General features: G+C 41.3%; 1 protein-coding gene across 5 annotated transcripts in view; it reads right to left on the bottom strand.

Annotated features, from left to right (window-relative positions):
- The window catches only part of NFIB (nuclear factor I B), a 314,972-nt gene that overhangs the window by 63,341 nt on the left and 234,580 nt on the right, over positions 1-17,051 (bottom strand). For all 5 annotated transcript variants that reach the window (XM_073572167.1, XM_073572171.1, XM_073572166.1 and 2 more), the window contains 2 exons: positions 16,614-16,792; positions 13-151 (listed from right to left, as the gene is read on the bottom strand). In XM_073572167.1, coding sequence (XP_073428268.1) covers positions 13-151; positions 16,614-16,792 — 318 coding nt within the window. The remainder of the gene's footprint in view (positions 1-12; positions 152-16,613; positions 16,793-17,051) is intronic.

Here is a 17,051-nt window from a genome sequence, read left to right as displayed (position 1 = left end):
AACTTAGATCACCTTCAGTGGATGTAGTGATGGGCTTTGTGTCCGTCATGGTTAGTGTCACAGGTCTCACTGCACCGTGATGAGGTGATGGCGCCAACACGGGGGTGAAGTGGCCAGGCACCTTTCCTACAACTTGCCCAGTGCTGTTAGGCTGCGGAGAAATAAAAATGTTAAAATAGCACAGTTAGTCATCAACTTACAATTGCTATACTCAAAACCAAAATGAAAAGTAAATGTTGATACACTTATTTCACAATTTTATTTCCACGGGATACAGCATTTTCTTTATACAAGATCCCTGAATATGAGCAATCGAGAAACTTTACAACATACTTTACAGCAGAACTTGAGGTTTTTTCCTGAGTTTTACTTGGAGACATAAAAGTGCTGCTTAGTTTTTGCATTTATAGTGAATGGGACCTTGGCCCTCATCTTTAAAACTTTGAATAATTTGCGAAAAAAAAGGTTTTTGTTTCATGGCGTTCCCACTAACAAGGCTTAACACTTTCGAATTGATGCAGAGAGGCATAGAAAGTGTAATGAAATATGTTATATAACAAATGAATTGAAGTGGGATTGAAGAGGAAAACAGAAACCTGAAAGCAACAGAGGGATATTTGTATCCATACACACTGTCAGGCAGATCAGCAGCAGTTGCTAATGTGTCTATTGAAGCTGTCACACAAGACAAAACAATAGAAAAGTCTCTGTTAGGAGCTGCATAGAATTGCATCACAATGCAGTCATTGAAACACAGAAATCACTACAAACATTTAAAGGAAATTGTGCTTGTGAAACAGGCAAAGAGCGAGATGCACTCTTGTGCCTACGGTCTGTATATATGCAGCACTTTTCCCCAATCTTACAGTCTTACAAGGGTACTCAATATGGGCATATAGTGTCAGGAACTGTAAAGGGTGAAGCATGTATCCAACAGAAGACTACAATTTTAAGGAAAAGCAGCTCCAGTTAGATGCTTTTGCCACTAATGTGCTGACACAGATACCTGGTCAGGAAAAAGGTCAGAGTAGATGGAACTGCTGTGCTTTGGTTTATCTTCAGCCTGTGTAAATATATAATGTGATGATAAATATTATTTCTGCTATTTCTTTAATATTTGGACTTGGATTTTTCAATAAAACATGAGTCTAAAAGAAAACAAACACATCTTCATTGGGATCAGTTGTCACTTTCCTTTAAACAGACAGGGGTTCATATGTTTTGCTTTGTGCCACGTTTCAGGAACTATGGAAGGCTGAGAATATATTTTTACAAGTAAAAACAGCCAGCGTGCAAAGATTCTTTATCAGTTACTGACACAGCGCTCTCCTCTTCTGGACTGCTGTCATGTGGCAATGGCGGTCGGACTTTTGCTCGGACTCAGGTGTTGAACTGCAGCAAAAAGCTTTCCAACAAAGGCATCTGGCAGTTTGGCAAGCTTTGGAGCCAGTTGTGATCACAGCTTTGGGGCTGCCTTGGGGTACGCCATTTGTCTTGGAAGCTAATCAAGTCTGTAATCATTGTTTTGGCCATGGCAACCTTTTCTTCTGCAATGCTAAAAATAATTCATGTGTTATCTGTCTATAATTTGTCTGCAGATATAAAGAAATTGCCAACGTACAAGTCAAGCAATTCAAACATTTCCTTACATTTGAGCCAGTGCCATTTGTTTTACGCATGATGCTGGAGAAGTCCTAAATTACAGTTATCAGAAACACAGAATTCAATTACTAAATGAATAGTCAATATAACCCTTTGTTATATTTAGACTTTGTATTACAGCCTGTGTAACAAACAGCACTTCTACGATTTAAAAGCCTTTCGTCAACATGTGTTAATAAGTCATTTCTATTGTAAATTTGCTATACATTCTGCCCAGTACTACATATGTCACCATGGAATTAGATTAGTCTATTTTCCTCTAGTTGCATGGAGTTGAGTACAATAGGCTGAGGCTCCAAAATGTTCTGGTGACACTGGTGTAAGATTGCCATTGCATATATCTTGCTCCAAAATCGGATATGATACCATTATTACTTGTGTACTTTGAACTACAATTGTATTATTTTTTTGATAATCTAAGATGTGTTGCTAGAACTGTAATAACTTTTGCAATATAAAAATGCTCATGTGATATCCATGTCTAGATCTATTCACTATATATTGTCCCCAGTACTTTCAGATAGCAATGATCTCAGGTTTGCATAAGCTGCTCTACCAAGGATGACCAATCCAGGAAGCTACTCAACTACAAGAAGAGTAGGGGGTGTTGCAACTCGAGTCAGGTGGTCTTTCAGCACTGGGTGGTTCCCATTTGTATGGACTACAAATCATATCTAAGCTGTGCTTACCCCCCAATGACTAATAGGCAAAAAAAGTAACTCAATAAGGAATACACCAATTTGTTGGAAAGTTTGCATAAAATAACAGCATCATGGTGAATGACACTAAGCTAATTATTACCAACTCTATTGCTATAATAAATACTATGCATCTGTTAGCAACTAGTAAAAATCCACAAGTTAGAAGGCGTGTGAGCATTAAACAGATGAAATGACATTCATATGCATCATCTCTGTAAGGAAATATATTTACATGTCATTTTAGCTCATCCAGAATCCTACGTATGCTGCATAATCCATGGAGCACAAAATTGGTGTACTACGCAACTGTTTTACTTAACCTAGAAAAAGAAAATTGTCCACTTTGTTTCTTGACTTAAGGGCATGTCACACTAAGAGATATCGCTAGCAATATCGCTATAACTTATGATGTTATAGCCATATTGCTAGCGACATCGCTGTGTCTGATACTCACCTCCAACCGGCTCCCCCGCTGATCGCGCGAGAATGTCCAGGACAGTTTTCCTCCCGCCCGGGTCCACGCGTCGCTCGTCGTCACAGCAGGATGCGCCGCAGGAAGCTGACGACGAGCAACGCATGGAGCCGGGCGGGAGGACGCAGGATCGCCTAGTGTGACAGGTAAGTAGCGACCCCCGACCCCAGCGATGTCGCTAGTGAGATCTGCCTATGTGGCAGCTCACTAGCGACCACTTAGCGATGCACCAGTGATCCTGACCGCGTCATATCGCTGGTTGGGATCGCTGGTGCATCGCTAAGTGTGACAGTACCTTAACACCAATACAAGCTTTATGGTACATACCCATATGTGAGAAAAAAAAACGTCCTATTTCTGGACCAAAAAAAACGGATAAGGTCCATGCGAGTATCATGCGATTTCTGTGCGATTTTGAAACATCTGTATGACATGTGTATGCAATCCGTATGCAATGCGATTTTAACATCAGCTTTTACATACAGTTCTCTGTCTTTTAAAAAGAAATATTCTTCAAAACACACACACACACATATATATAGTGGGTACAGAAAGTTTTCAGACCCCTTAAAATTTTTCACTCTTTGTTTCATTGCAGCCATTTGGTAAATTCAAAAAAGGTAATTTTTTCTCATTAATGTACACTTTGCACTCTATCTTGACTGAAAAAAAATAGAAATGTAGAAATGTTTGCAAATTTATTAAAAAAGAAAAACTGAAATATCACATGGTCATAAGTATTCAGACCCTTTGCTCAGTCACTCATATTTAAGGCACATGCTGTCCCGATGTTCACAGATGGTGCAGGCCAACACCGTGCAGGACGCTTGGCATTTGCCACAGAACACCAGGATTGGCAAATTCGCCACTGGCGCCCTGTGCTCTTCACAGATGAAAGCAGGTTTACACTATTTACACGCAATTTTTTTTCTCAGTCCTATTTCAGCTAAGAAAAATATCGCAGATGAGATGTAACCCATTGAATAATATAGGTCCGAGTGCAATCCTATTTTTTGTCTGTATTTCTTGCAAATGGGTATGAGTTCTTACAGCTCTAAACTCCCTTTTCTCCTCCATATTGAATGGCATAGACGTTTCTCAACAATCAGTGCAGCGGTAATGTAATTATAACACAAAATTACTGTAGGGACTACAAGAGAGCTCAGTTGCTTGTCCTAACAACCTTAACGAGAGTATTACGGAGCGTGGCTTGTGAAGAACAGTTCATTTTAGGTAAAAGCTGGCATGGTATCTGTTATTTCCATCTGTAGTGCTCTTAAACCGAACCTTTCACAGATGCAGCTATTTCCGCATAGGAAGGCCGCACATTCTGCCCAGATGATATTATATTACACATGTTATTTTCTATCTTAAAAAAAAACGACATTTCCTTAGAAAAAGTGTTTTTTTGTGGAAACATTTGTGGTATATGCATAATATTAATTTATTTAGCTTTTAGTTAAATAAGTTATTAATTTTGGCCAATTAACTTTTTCTGGCTTTCTTTATAACAATAAATAGAATATCTACTGTCTAGAAATATTAGATACAAGATAGTTACAGTTAATTCAACTAGATGTTTTAGCTCCTTATGTCATTTTTTAAATGTTCTTCTTTTGTAAAAGCCTAAATATCACCTTACATACACAATACTGGAATGGCTAGGAAACACTTGGGATTGGTGAGTTCTGTTAACATGCTATGCACATAAATCTGTTCTGCTGACACAAGGCTACAACATATTACTCTGGGCCTGGAAGCCAAACAAACCACATTGCACAGCATGTCTCATCAGATCCTGGGAGACTTTTTACAGCTGTAGGCTCACTTTGCAGCAGATGCTTTGCTTTCTGACCTTTTTGCAGCACTCTCCTCTTTATAACATCATGTACATAGCATGCCAGGTTTGCCATACTGACAGCACATATTGCCTCCCTGCTGTTGCCGCCTGCAGTCCCCCAGACGTATTGATCATTGAACGAATGAGACTGACCACATTTAGGGTGCATTCTGAAAATACTTTTCTCTATCTGGTAAACTAAATCCATCTTTTGTGTCTATGGATGTCATGGCATGGAAATTATTTCAGCCACCATCAGCATGAAACTGTGCATGCTTGGTTTAGAGGGAATGAGGTCATAAGCCCCACGGTGAAGTCTTACTGTACACAGCAGTAGGTGAAATAGTAGTTCATTTAGCAAGTGATATCTTATTTCATGTCAGTCAGCCTGCTTTAGCATAATGTGAATTCAACGAACAGAAGACAAGAATGGAAAGCTTATTTGTGCAGGGCAGGGAATGGTAAGAAGAGTGAGCGTTCTTCACATAGTGAGGACATGTGAAGTAATGTTCTAATGCATACCCCTCCATGTGTTATTGCTATACAACTCCCTTGTCTAAACATTTCATCCACTATGATGGCCGTGTGCAGGCTACAGTGTAACAGCGATTATTTAGGTGTAAACAGGACAAGTTAGGCCTGTTTCACACATCAGTTTTTCACAAATCAGTCAAAATCCGCCGTTTTGTGAAAAAAACGGATCCGCCAATTTTCCTTGCGGATACGTTTTATTCCCCATAGACTTTCATTATCGGCGGATTTTGACTGATGACTGTCCGTTGCATCCGTATTTCTGCGGATCCGCCAAAATTTTGGCGTCCGCAGAGATCACCGAACGGACCATGCAACGTTTTTTTGCAATCCAGATCCGCATTTTTGCCTTTTAACCCCAAAAACACTGTCACTGCTGGTTGAAAATCTCTCTCTCTCTCTCCTCAACCGCAACCTCCATTCCTCTCAGGCGATGGGATCTCCTACCCCACATCTCTGATCGCTCGATGACCGATCTCCAGCCCCATCCCTCCAGCCACATCGCGCGATCTCCAGCCACATCGTGCAAGATGATTGCGCGAGACGATTGTGCGATCTCCAGCCACATCCCACGAGATGACCGCGCGATCTCCAGCTACATCGCGCGAGATGATCACGCGATCTCCAGCCACATCCCACGAGATGACCGTGCGATCTCCAGCCACATCCTGCGAGATGACCGCGCGATCTCCAGCCACATCGCGCGAGATGATCGCGCAATCACCAGCCACATCCCGCGAGATGCTCGCACGATCTCCAGCCACATTGCGCGAGATGATCGCGCAATCACCAGCCACATCCCACGAGATGCTCGCACGATCTCCAGCCACATCGCGTGAGATGACCGCGCGATCTCCAGCCCCGCGAGATGACCGGTATTATTTATTTATTTTTTTTCCTGCCGCGGTTCCTCTAAATTTGCAAGATCGGCGGATCCTTACATCCGCCGATCCGCTGTCCCCCGTTTCTGTCAGTCCGCCTGCGGATCCGTTTTCCGCTATTTTGGCGGATTTAGACTGACAGAAAAAACTGAAATGTGAAACAGGCCTTAGGGTGGCTGTACAGAGTTCAGGACAGACACAGAAAAATATTCATGCACACACTACATAATCATTGGCCCTGCTGTGCATAGACAAATAAGTTGAACCAGTTCAAATACTAAATACAAAATAATGAGAACCCTTAGATGCTGCTGTCAATAGTTACTACAGCATCTAGATGGTTAACAGAGTGTGGGGGCTCTCCCATCGGCACCCTGAGATCATGACCGTGTGGTTCAGATGTTTGCCACGGCAATTCACAGCCAAATAACGGCCTTAGAGAATGACAGATATAGAGGCCTGTTCAGAATTTACCAATATTTAGGTTGTAAACATAACATTTTTCTTTCACGTAATGCTACTACTGAAACACACCTGAAAGGTTAATAAACTACCTGACAGCAGTTTTGAATACATCGAGCGGTGCTGTTTTTAAAACATCACTTTTCAATATATAGGGCCCCCAAAGTCACTTCAAAACTGAATAGGTCCCTAGAAAAATTCTGTAAATTTCCTTGAGAAAAAAAAAAAAACTGCTACAATTTTAAAATTTCTAACAACCTAACAAAATAAAAGAACACTTTATAGATGGTGCTGATGTAAAGCCAACATGAGGTAAATGTTATTTATTAACTATTTTGAGCGATATGACTGTCTAGATTAAAGAGATAATCATTCAACGTAAAAAAATTGCTAATTTTTAGAAATTGTCAATTTTCTGATATTTTTATAAAGAAATGCAAAATATATCAACTTAAAATTATCATTAATATAAAGTGTCATGAAAAAATAATCTCAAAATCACTGGAACATGATGAAACATAGCAGAGTTATTGCCACATAAAGTGGCACATGTTAGATTTAAAAAATTTGTCCTGGTCACTAAAGGGTTAAACTGGGAATAGACAAAAACATAAGGGGCGTTCCAGCTGATAAAATTTCTTGCTTTATTGAAAAAATTAAAATAGTACAGCGGCTTACTCCTCAAGAATGGATGGATGTGCTATGAGGCACTGGAATAACAGCTACGCGTTTCGACCCTACATGGGTCTTTATCACAGCCTGTGACACTGCAGCCCGCGTCTGAGGCTCCGTCAGTGAATGACGTCACATCGCGAACGCGTGCCGCTTTACGGCATGCATCGCGATGCGCCACATAATGGGGGGTCTATGGCAGCGTTAACGGACTGCGTTACACCGCGTTATACCGCAGTGTAACGCAGTCCGTTTAACGGACTGCCATAACGCAGTGTGACCCCAGCCTAAAATGGGGTGACAGATTCCCTTTAACCCCTTAACCACCAAGGGTGGTTTGCACGTTCATGACCGGGCCAATTTTTACAATTCTGACCACTGTCCCTTTATGAGGTAATAACTCGGGAATGCTTCCATGGATCCCGGTGATTCTGACATTGTTTTCTCGTGACATATTGTACTTCATTTTAGTGGTAAAATTTCATTCAAATAACTTGTGTTTATTTGTGAAAAAAACGGAAATTTGGCGAAAATTTTGCAATTTTCCAACTTTGAATTTTTATGCCCTTAAATCACAGACACGGCACACAAAAAACTTAATAAGTAACATTTCCCACATATTTACTTTACATCAGCACAATTTTGGAACCAAAATTTTTTTTGTTAGGAAGTTATAAGGGTTAAAAGATGACCAGCGATTTCTCATTTTTGCAACCCCATTTTATTTTTACAGACCACATCACATTTGAAGTCACTTTGAGGGGTCTATATGATAGAAAATACCCAAAAGTGACACCATTCTAAAAACTGCACCCCTTAAGGTGCTCAAAACCACATTCAAGAAGTTTATTAACCCTTCAGGTGCTTCACAGGAATTTTTTGAATATTTAAAAAAAATGAACATTTAACTTTTTCACAAAAAAAATAATTCAGGTTCAATTTTTTTTATTTTACCAAAGGTAACAGGAGAACTTGGACTGCAAAAGTTATTGTGCAGTTTGTCCTGAGTACTCTGATACCTGATATGTGGGGGGGAACCACTGTTTCGGCGCACGGCAGAGCTCAGAAGGAAAGGAGCGCCATTTGACTTTTTCAATGCAAAATTGGCCTGAATTCAGATTGGACGCCATGTCACGTTTGGAGAGCCCCTGATGTACCTAAACAGTGGAAACCCCCCACAAGTGACCCCATTTTGGAAACTAGACCCCCCCAAGGAACTTATCTAGATTTGTGGTGAGAACTTTGAACCCACAAGGGCTTCACAGAAGTTTATAACGTACAGCGGTACAATTAAAAAATCATATTTTTTTCCACAAAAATGATCTTTTCACCCCCAATTTTTATTTTTCCAAGGGTAACAGGACACTAAAAGTTATTTTGCAAATTGTCCTGATTACGCTGATACCTTATATGTGGGTGTAAATGACTATTTGGGCGCATTGCAAAGCTCAGAAGGGAAGCAGCGCCATTTGACTTTTTTGGCTGTAATTGAGATCGGACACCATGTCGCGATTGGAAAACCCCTGATGTACCAAAACAGTGGAAACCCCCCACAAATGACACCATTTTGGAAATTAGACCCCCAAGGAACTTATCTAGATGTGTGGTGAGAACTTTGAACCCCCAAGGGCTTCACAGAAGTTTATAACGTACAGCCGTACAATTAAAAAATCATATTTTTTCCACATAAATGATCTTTTCACCCTCAAGTCTTATTTTTCCAAGGGTAACAGGACCCTAAAAGTTATTGTGCAATATGTCCTGAGTACGCTGATGCCCCACATGTGGGGGTAAACCACTATTTGGGCGCACGGCAGAGCTCGGAAGGGAAGCAGCGCCATTTGAAGTTTTTGGCTGGAATTGAGATCGGACACCATGTCGCGTTTGGAAAGCCCCTGATGTACCAAAACAGTGAAAACCCCCAACAAATGACACCATTTTGGAAACTAGACCCCCCCAAGCAACTTATCTAGATGTGTGGTGAGCACTTTGAACCCCCCGTGCTTCACAGAAGTTTATAAAGCCCGGGCGTGAAAATAAAAAAATCGTATTTTTTCAACAAACATGATCTTTTAGTCACCAATTTTTTTATTTTCCCAAGGGTAACAGGAGAAATTGGACCCCAAAAGTTGTTGTCCAATTTGTCCTGAGTACGCTGATACCTCATATGTGGGAGAAAACTACTGTATGGGCACACGTCGGGGTATAGAAGGGAAGTAGTGACGTTTTGGATTGCAGACTCTGATGGAATGGTCTGCTGTATGGTGGCTCGTTTTTTGTGGGACAAGATGACGTTTTCAGCGGTACCATGGATATTTATATGTGCCTTTTTGATCGCGCGTTATTGCACTTTTTGTTTGGCGTTATGATAATAAATCATTATTTTTTGCTTAGTTTTTTATTTTTATTTTTTAAGGGGTTCGCTAAAGGGGTTAACTATTGGGACGGTGTTATAGGGCGGGTTGTTACGGATGCGGCGATACCAAATATGTGCACTTTTATTGTTTTTGTTTTATTTTATTTCCAAAAAATGAATTTATTAGGGAATATTTTTTTTTTTGTTAATTTATTTAGCGATTTTTTTTAAAATTATTTTTACACTTTTTTTTTTAAACTTTATTACATTGTCCCAGGGGGGACATACCTGTCATGTGAAAGATCGCTGATCTGTCACATCACAGATCACTGTGACAGATCAGCGATCTGTCACAGGCACTGCACAGGCTTTCCGTCGCCATCTTGGATTCGGGGACCTGCAGGGATGGAGCCCCCTGCAGCAGCGCTGCACATTGCGCTGCTGTGGGGGGCTCAGGGAAGCACAGAGGGAGCCCCCTCCCTGTCGATGCTTCCCTTTAACCCCCGGTACACCGCGATCGTGTTTGATCGCGGTGTGCAAGGGGTTAACGTGTCGGGGTGGTCCGTGACTGCCCCTGACACATTGTGCCGGGTGTCAGCTGTGATAATCAGCTGACACCCGGCCGCGATCTGCGGCGCTCACCACGTGAGCGCCGATGATCCCTGTGACATACTATCCCGTCCCTGGGAATTAGGTCCCAGGGCACATAGACGGGATAGTACGTCACATGATAGAAAGGGGTTAATATACACTTTGCAAAAAAAAACAGAAATGTAGAAATTTTTGCAAATTTATTAAAAAAGAAAAACTGAAATATCACATGGCCATAAGTATTCAGACCATTTGCTCAGTATTGAGTAGAAGCACCCTTTTGAGCTAGTACAGCCATGAGTCTTCTTGGGAATGTTGCAACAAGTTTTTCACACCTGGATTTGGGGATCCTCTGCCATTCTTCCTTGCAGATCCTCTCCAGTTCCGTCAGGTTGAATGGTGAACGTTGGTGGACAGCCATTTTCAGGTCTCTCCAGAGATGCTCAATTGGGTTTAGGTCAGGGCTCTGGCTGGGCCAGTCAAGAATGGTCACAGAATTGTTCTGATGCCACTCCTTTGCTATTTTAGCTATGTGCCTAGGGTCATTGTCTTGTTGGAAGGTGAAGCTTCAGCCAAGTCTGAGGTCCAGAGCAGTCCAGAAGAGGTTTGCATCCAGGATATCTCTGTACTTGGCCGCATTCATGTTTCCTTCAATGGCAACCAGTCGTCCTGTCTTATTTTTCATAGTCTGGGAGTCCTCCATGTGTTTTTTAGCAAACTCTATGGAGGCTTTCACATGTCTTGCACTGAGGAGAGGCTTCCGTCGGACCACCCTGCCATAAAGGGCCAACTGTTGGAGGGCTGCAGTGAAAGTTGACTTTGTGGAACCTTCTCCCATCTCCCTACTGCAACTGTGGGGCTCAGCCACAGTGATCTTGGGGTTCTTCTTTACCTCTCTCACCAAGGCTCTTCTCCCACGATTGCTCAGTTTGGCTGAACGGCCAGGTCTAGGAAGACTTCTGGTGGTTCCAAACTTCTTCCATTTAAGGATTATATAGGTCACTGTGCTCTTAGAAACCTTGCGTACTGCAAAAATACTTTTGTAACCTTGGCCAGATCTGTGCCTTGCCACAATTCTGTCTCTGAGCTCCTTGGCCAGTTCCTAGGACCTCATGATTCTTATTTGGTCTGACATGCACTGTGAGGTCTTTATATAGACAGGTGTGTGCCTTTCCAAATCAAGTCCTATCAGTTTAATTACCGTAAACACAGCTGGATTCCAATGAAGGAGTGTAACCATCGCAAGGAGATAACAAGGAAATGGACAGCATGTGACTTAAATATGAGTGTCTGAGCAAAGGGTCTGAATACTTATGACCATGTGATATTTCAGTTTTTCTTTTTTAATAAATTTGCAAAAATTTCTACATTTGTTTTTTTTCCGTCAAGATGAGGTGCAGATTGTGCATTAATGAGAAAAAAATGAGCTATTTTGAATTTACCAAATGGCCGCAATGAAACAAAGAGTGAAAAATTTAATAGGGACTCAATACTTTCCCTAAGCTGAAAAGTATTCCCTTGCAATTTCTAAAAGATGTAATGATCTTTCATTCATAGCTGTTGTATAGCAAAATTTAACTAAATGTTCAGCCCCAATAAACAAATAAAGTCTATACTTACCTCAAGTGCCAGCTTTATTTCAGCGGTGCCAGCACTTGCGGTCCCGGAGCTGTGATGCGATGGAATGACACATGATGCCCGGCGCACAATCAGCGCTGGTGTCACTATCTCCGCCTTCGGACAAACTAAACGTCAAGAGGAAGTCCCAGATCAGCTGCAGTCCTGGCTTCCCCTTCATGCTCCGTTTGTCCGAAGGCGGAGACAGTGACGGCAACATTGATTGGGCACCAGCGTCACAACACCGCATCACAGCCTGGTAGAGAGTGACTGTCGACACTGAGGGAATGGCACCGCCACAGGAGGGGAGTATAGGCTTTATTATTTTATCCGAGCCGAACATTTAGTGTAAGAAGGAGTTGACCTAACAGTGGACAATCTATTTAAGCATTACTAGCTAGTAAGGGGATGAGAAAGCTCATTCTGCAAGTAAATGTACAAACTCACAATGAGACGGCAGGTGACATTTTATTTCATAAGATAAAATGTAATTACATTTTTAGGCACATGACTGATTGGAGTTGGATATGCACAACCAATTGGATATTCACAACTAGGCAACCTTTTCCATCTTTAAGAGCATTGCTAACCTTTCCAAGACAGTGTAAATGGTGCTAAAAATATAACAACTGACCTTGGTACATCTTGATCAAATCTTTTGCGTGAATGACAACATTGTTCTTATCCAAAAAAATCACTGTATATGAAAAAAACTACACACAAACCCTGAATTGAATCCATGCCCAAATACATACTTTGAATACTCAAAACATTAGAAAACAAAAAGTCTTAAGGGAAAAATGTTGATTTCATAAGTATCTTTGTTTCAAAATAGAGACATCTTCAGCCATCTGTGTATTCACAGAATGGAGATATTGTGTAAATCGCAAATCAAGACCAACATACAACTGAATGCGCACAGCATATGGACAACTGCTAACTTGAACCAATAGAAATTTTTGAAACGTCATAAAATGTTCATCCATTTTACATATAAGCATTTATAGAACATTTCTTGAAAACACTGCTCAGTTTGAATGTAGAGAAGAGAAAATATCTAAATACGTTGCAAAAACAAGGATTTTATCAGAATTACGGCATGCAGCACAGTTAGTGACACATCGCTGGAATCAGGGTCTCTGTCTCTATACAGTTGTGGCCAAAAGTATTGACACCACTGCAATTCTGTCAGATAATACTCAGTTTCTTCCTGAAAATGATTGCAAACAGAAATTCTTTGGTATTATTATCTTCATTTAATTTGTCTTAAATGAAAAAACACAAAAGAGAATGAAGCAAAAAGCAAAACATTGATCATTTCACACAAAACTCCAAAAATGGGCCAGACAAAAGTATTGGCACCCTCAGCCCTTGGTTGCACAACCTTTAGCCAAAATAACTGCGACCAACCGCTTCCGGTAACCATCAATGAGTATCTTACAATGCTCTGCTGGAATTTTAGACCATTCTTCTTTGGCAAACTGCTCCAGGTCCCTGATATTTGAAGGGTGCCTTCTCCAAACTGCCATTTTTAGATCTCTCCACAGGTGTTCTATGGGATTCAGGTCTGGACTCATTGCTGGTCACCTTAGAAGTCTCCAGTGCTTTCTCTCAAACCATTTTCTAGTGCTTTTTGAAGTGTGTTTTGGGTCATTGTCCTGCTGGAAGACCCATGACCTCTGAGGGAGACCCAGCTTTCTCACACTGGGCCCTACATTATGCTGGAAAATTTGATGGTAGTCTTCAGACTTCATAATGCCATGCACACGGTCAAGAAGTCCAGTGCCAGAGGCAGTAAAGCAACCCCAAAACATCAGGGAACCTCCGCCATGTTTGACTGTAGGGAACGTGTTCTTTTCTTTGAATGCCTCTTTTTTTCTCCTGTAAACTCTATGTTGATGCCTTTGCCCAAAAAGCTCTACTTGTCTCATCTGATCAGAGGACATTCTTCCAAAACGTTTTAGGCTTTTTCAGGTAAGTTTTGGCAAACTCCAGCCTGGCTTTTTTAATTCTCGGGGTAAGAAGTGGGGTCTTCCTGGGTCTCCTACCATACAGTCCCTTTTCATTCAGATGCCGACGGATAGTATGGGTTGACACTGTTGTACCCTCGGACTGCAGGGCAGCTTGAACTTGTTTGGATGTTAGTCGAGGTTCTTTATCCAACATCCGCACAATCTTGCGTTGAAATCTCTTGTCAATTTTTCTTTTCCGCCCACATCTAGGGAGGTTAGCCACAGTGCCATGGGCTTTAAACTTCTTGATGACACTGCGCACGGTAGACACAGGAACATTCAGGTCTTTGGAGATGGACTTGTAGCCTTGAGATTGCTCATGCTTCCTCACAATTTGGTTTCTCAAGTCCTCAGACAGTACTTTGGTCTTCTTTCTTTTCTCCATGCTCAGTGTGGTACACACAAGGACACAGGACAGAGGTTGAGTCAACTTTAATCCATGTCAACTGGCTGCAAGTGTGATTTAGTTATTGCCAACACCTGTTAGGTGCCACAGGTAAGTTACAGGTGCTGTTAATTACACAAATTAGAGAAACATCACATGATTTTTCGAACAGTGCCAATACTTTTGTCCACCCTCTTTTTTATGTTTGGTGTGGAATTATATCCAATTTGGCTTTAGGACAATTCTTTTTGTGCTTTTTCAATTAAGACAAATTAAAAGAAGATAATAATACCAAAGAATTTGTGTTTGCAATCATTTTCAGGAAGAAACTGAGTATTATCTGACAGAATTGCAGGGGTGTCAATACTTTTGGCCACAACTGTATCTTGCTGTTCTGAAATTACATAACAAAAACTTCACCAGAACATATGACTACCGCAGCCAATTGCAGGCTGTTTGGAATTACTACTGTAGCCAGTGATTAGCAGCAGCAGTCTCATATACTTATGATTCGATGTTATTGCTGCAGCTTACAGTAGAGACCTGAAGGGGACCCGACAGTGGCAGCGAGGAAGCTGCAAGGGTAAGGTATGGTGGATATTTCTTATATTTTTCTTTTAATGTTTGCTCTTCAGTTCAAACAACCCTGTAAACAAGTTTTTCTCTGATATTTTCTCTGAATGCTGAGTCCTATATAACCTCAACCCCACCACACACTGGCAGCTTTCTGTGTACACTGTACATTGACAACAAGCTGCTAATCAGTGGTAAGGGTGGGGTTACGCAGAGCAGGAAAACTACATGGTGTGAGACAACTAGAGCAGTAGTTATAATCTCTTGCTGGTAAAACACTGATTTTATGGAGATATCAACAAGCAGCCTAGTTAGTGACATCACTGGAATCAGGGTCTCTGTTTCTACATTGTGCTGCTCTCAGATTCCATAGCAAAAACCTGCTGACAGACCAATACTTTTACATTGATGGCCTATCCTTAGGATAGGTCATCAATATCTGATCGGCTGGGGTCCGGCACCCCCGCTGATCAGCTATGTGTGGCAGCGGCTGCAGTCGCCAGTCAGAAGTAATTACTTGCAGAGCTGGCCATCTACTTGAAATGGCCACCGCAGGTTACAGCACATCCGCCTCCTATACAAAGCAATAGGAGGCGGATGAACAGTAACAAGCCCCAGCTCCTACAAATAGACGACCAGCTCTGCAAGTACGGTAAGTACTGCCACTGTCACCAATAACAGTTGATCGGTGGATCCTAAGGATAGGCCATCAATGTAAAAGTAGTTGACTACCTTTGTTAAGTAGGTAGCGACTGATGGGAGACCGGGCAGCTTTGAAAAGGGAGCAGCAGGTAATAAATATTGCTCATTTTATTTTCTTCAGCCAGTCAATGAATTTTGAAAACACATATACTCTCAACCCTAGGTCACATAGTTGTCTTAAACCAAACTTAGATTCTACTTCTAGTTCAGAGAAATCACATGAACAGATCTCGTGTTCACATGTCCAGTAATCATCCGTTTGAAATGGATACAGCAGCAATCAGTCATCCTATTAAGGCAAAGAAGGTGTGCAGACACTTTTTTGTCTGGATAAAAAAATATATATAACTGGAACATTTTTTTTACATTGAAATCTATGGAAATCGGATCTGTTAAATATTCACCCATCTTTCTTCCAATTTTAACAGTTCCGGTTTTTTTTTACTGGATCCATTTCAAACAGATGATACTAGACATGTGTACTTAGCCTCACACTGCATGGTGCCAAGAAAAGGAGGAGACAGGGCGCTTCCAATGCGTAGGTTTGTATGGAAAGTAGATGAGTGCACAGCAAGTGTTAGGCTCACCTGATAGGGTTGTGAGAGTCACAACACCTATAATCGCATAATACAGCTGCAGCAGTCTGCACGAGGTCCAAGGACTTGGTACAAAGAGAAGGCTGGTAGTGCAATAAGAGACTGCGCTGCTGTGGTAGAATCCAAGATATCTTTATTGCCAACGCGTTTCCTGAGCCAGTCCCAGCTCACTTCATCAGGGCATGATGAAGTGAGCTGGGACTGGCTCAGGAAACGCGTTGGCAATTAAGACTGCATGGTGCCAGGCAGATTATGAGAGGAGGTGAGCTCACAGTTGGGTCAATTGGATAATGTACTTGTAATTGTAACCTATATTTTCTCAATCAAGATTTAGTAAGCATGCCTATGTAGTGGGTCAATAGAAAAAATGCAAATATAGAACATGAAGAATTTATTTTGACAGCAAGAACTTATTTAATTGAATGATGAGATCTTTTAAACCACCAATAAATTTCAGGCAGAATTATGCTTTTAGTAATTATTCTTTGTAAATCTCTGATTGCATTAAAGAAATAAATGTAGTATCCACTATAATCTGTACTATTAGAAAATTGAATTACCTGGCTTGTTTGCGGGCTGGACGGGTCATAAGAAGGAACATAGTTCTTCAGGGCATCCTGAGGGTTCAGGTGTGGAGGATATCGAATTGTTGGATGAGAAAAATATGAACTTGGGGCCGGAGGGAGAATAGCTTGGGTTGCAAATGGCAGAGGGGATGGTGAAGTCCTAGTTGAGATGACTGTCAACATAGAAGAAAAAAAAAGTTGAGGGTAAGTTAGCATTTTGTTTTGTGTCTATTACGCTGTGAGAGTCTGACCCACCTGAACTTATGAAAATACACTCCCAAACACTTGTAATTCATCTTCTAAAACATGTACTTGATTATTTTCCCGGCTGTGCTAGCAATTCAAATGAAGCCCAAATACCAGACATCCCCTGAGAGCTAACAGCCCAAGTTTCCCAGATCAAGCTGCTCAAAGTCTTGTTTAGCTTTCAGG

Source organism: Dendrobates tinctorius, unplaced genomic scaffold (assembly GCF_039654945.1).
Source record: "Dendrobates tinctorius isolate UK_male_01 unplaced genomic scaffold, ASM3965494v1 ptg000031l, whole genome shotgun sequence".
Taxonomy (NCBI): Eukaryota; Metazoa; Chordata; class Amphibia; order Anura; family Dendrobatidae; genus Dendrobates; species Dendrobates tinctorius.
Note: the sequence above shows the minus strand (reverse complement) of the source record. Positions and strands in the feature narration are given on the sequence as shown.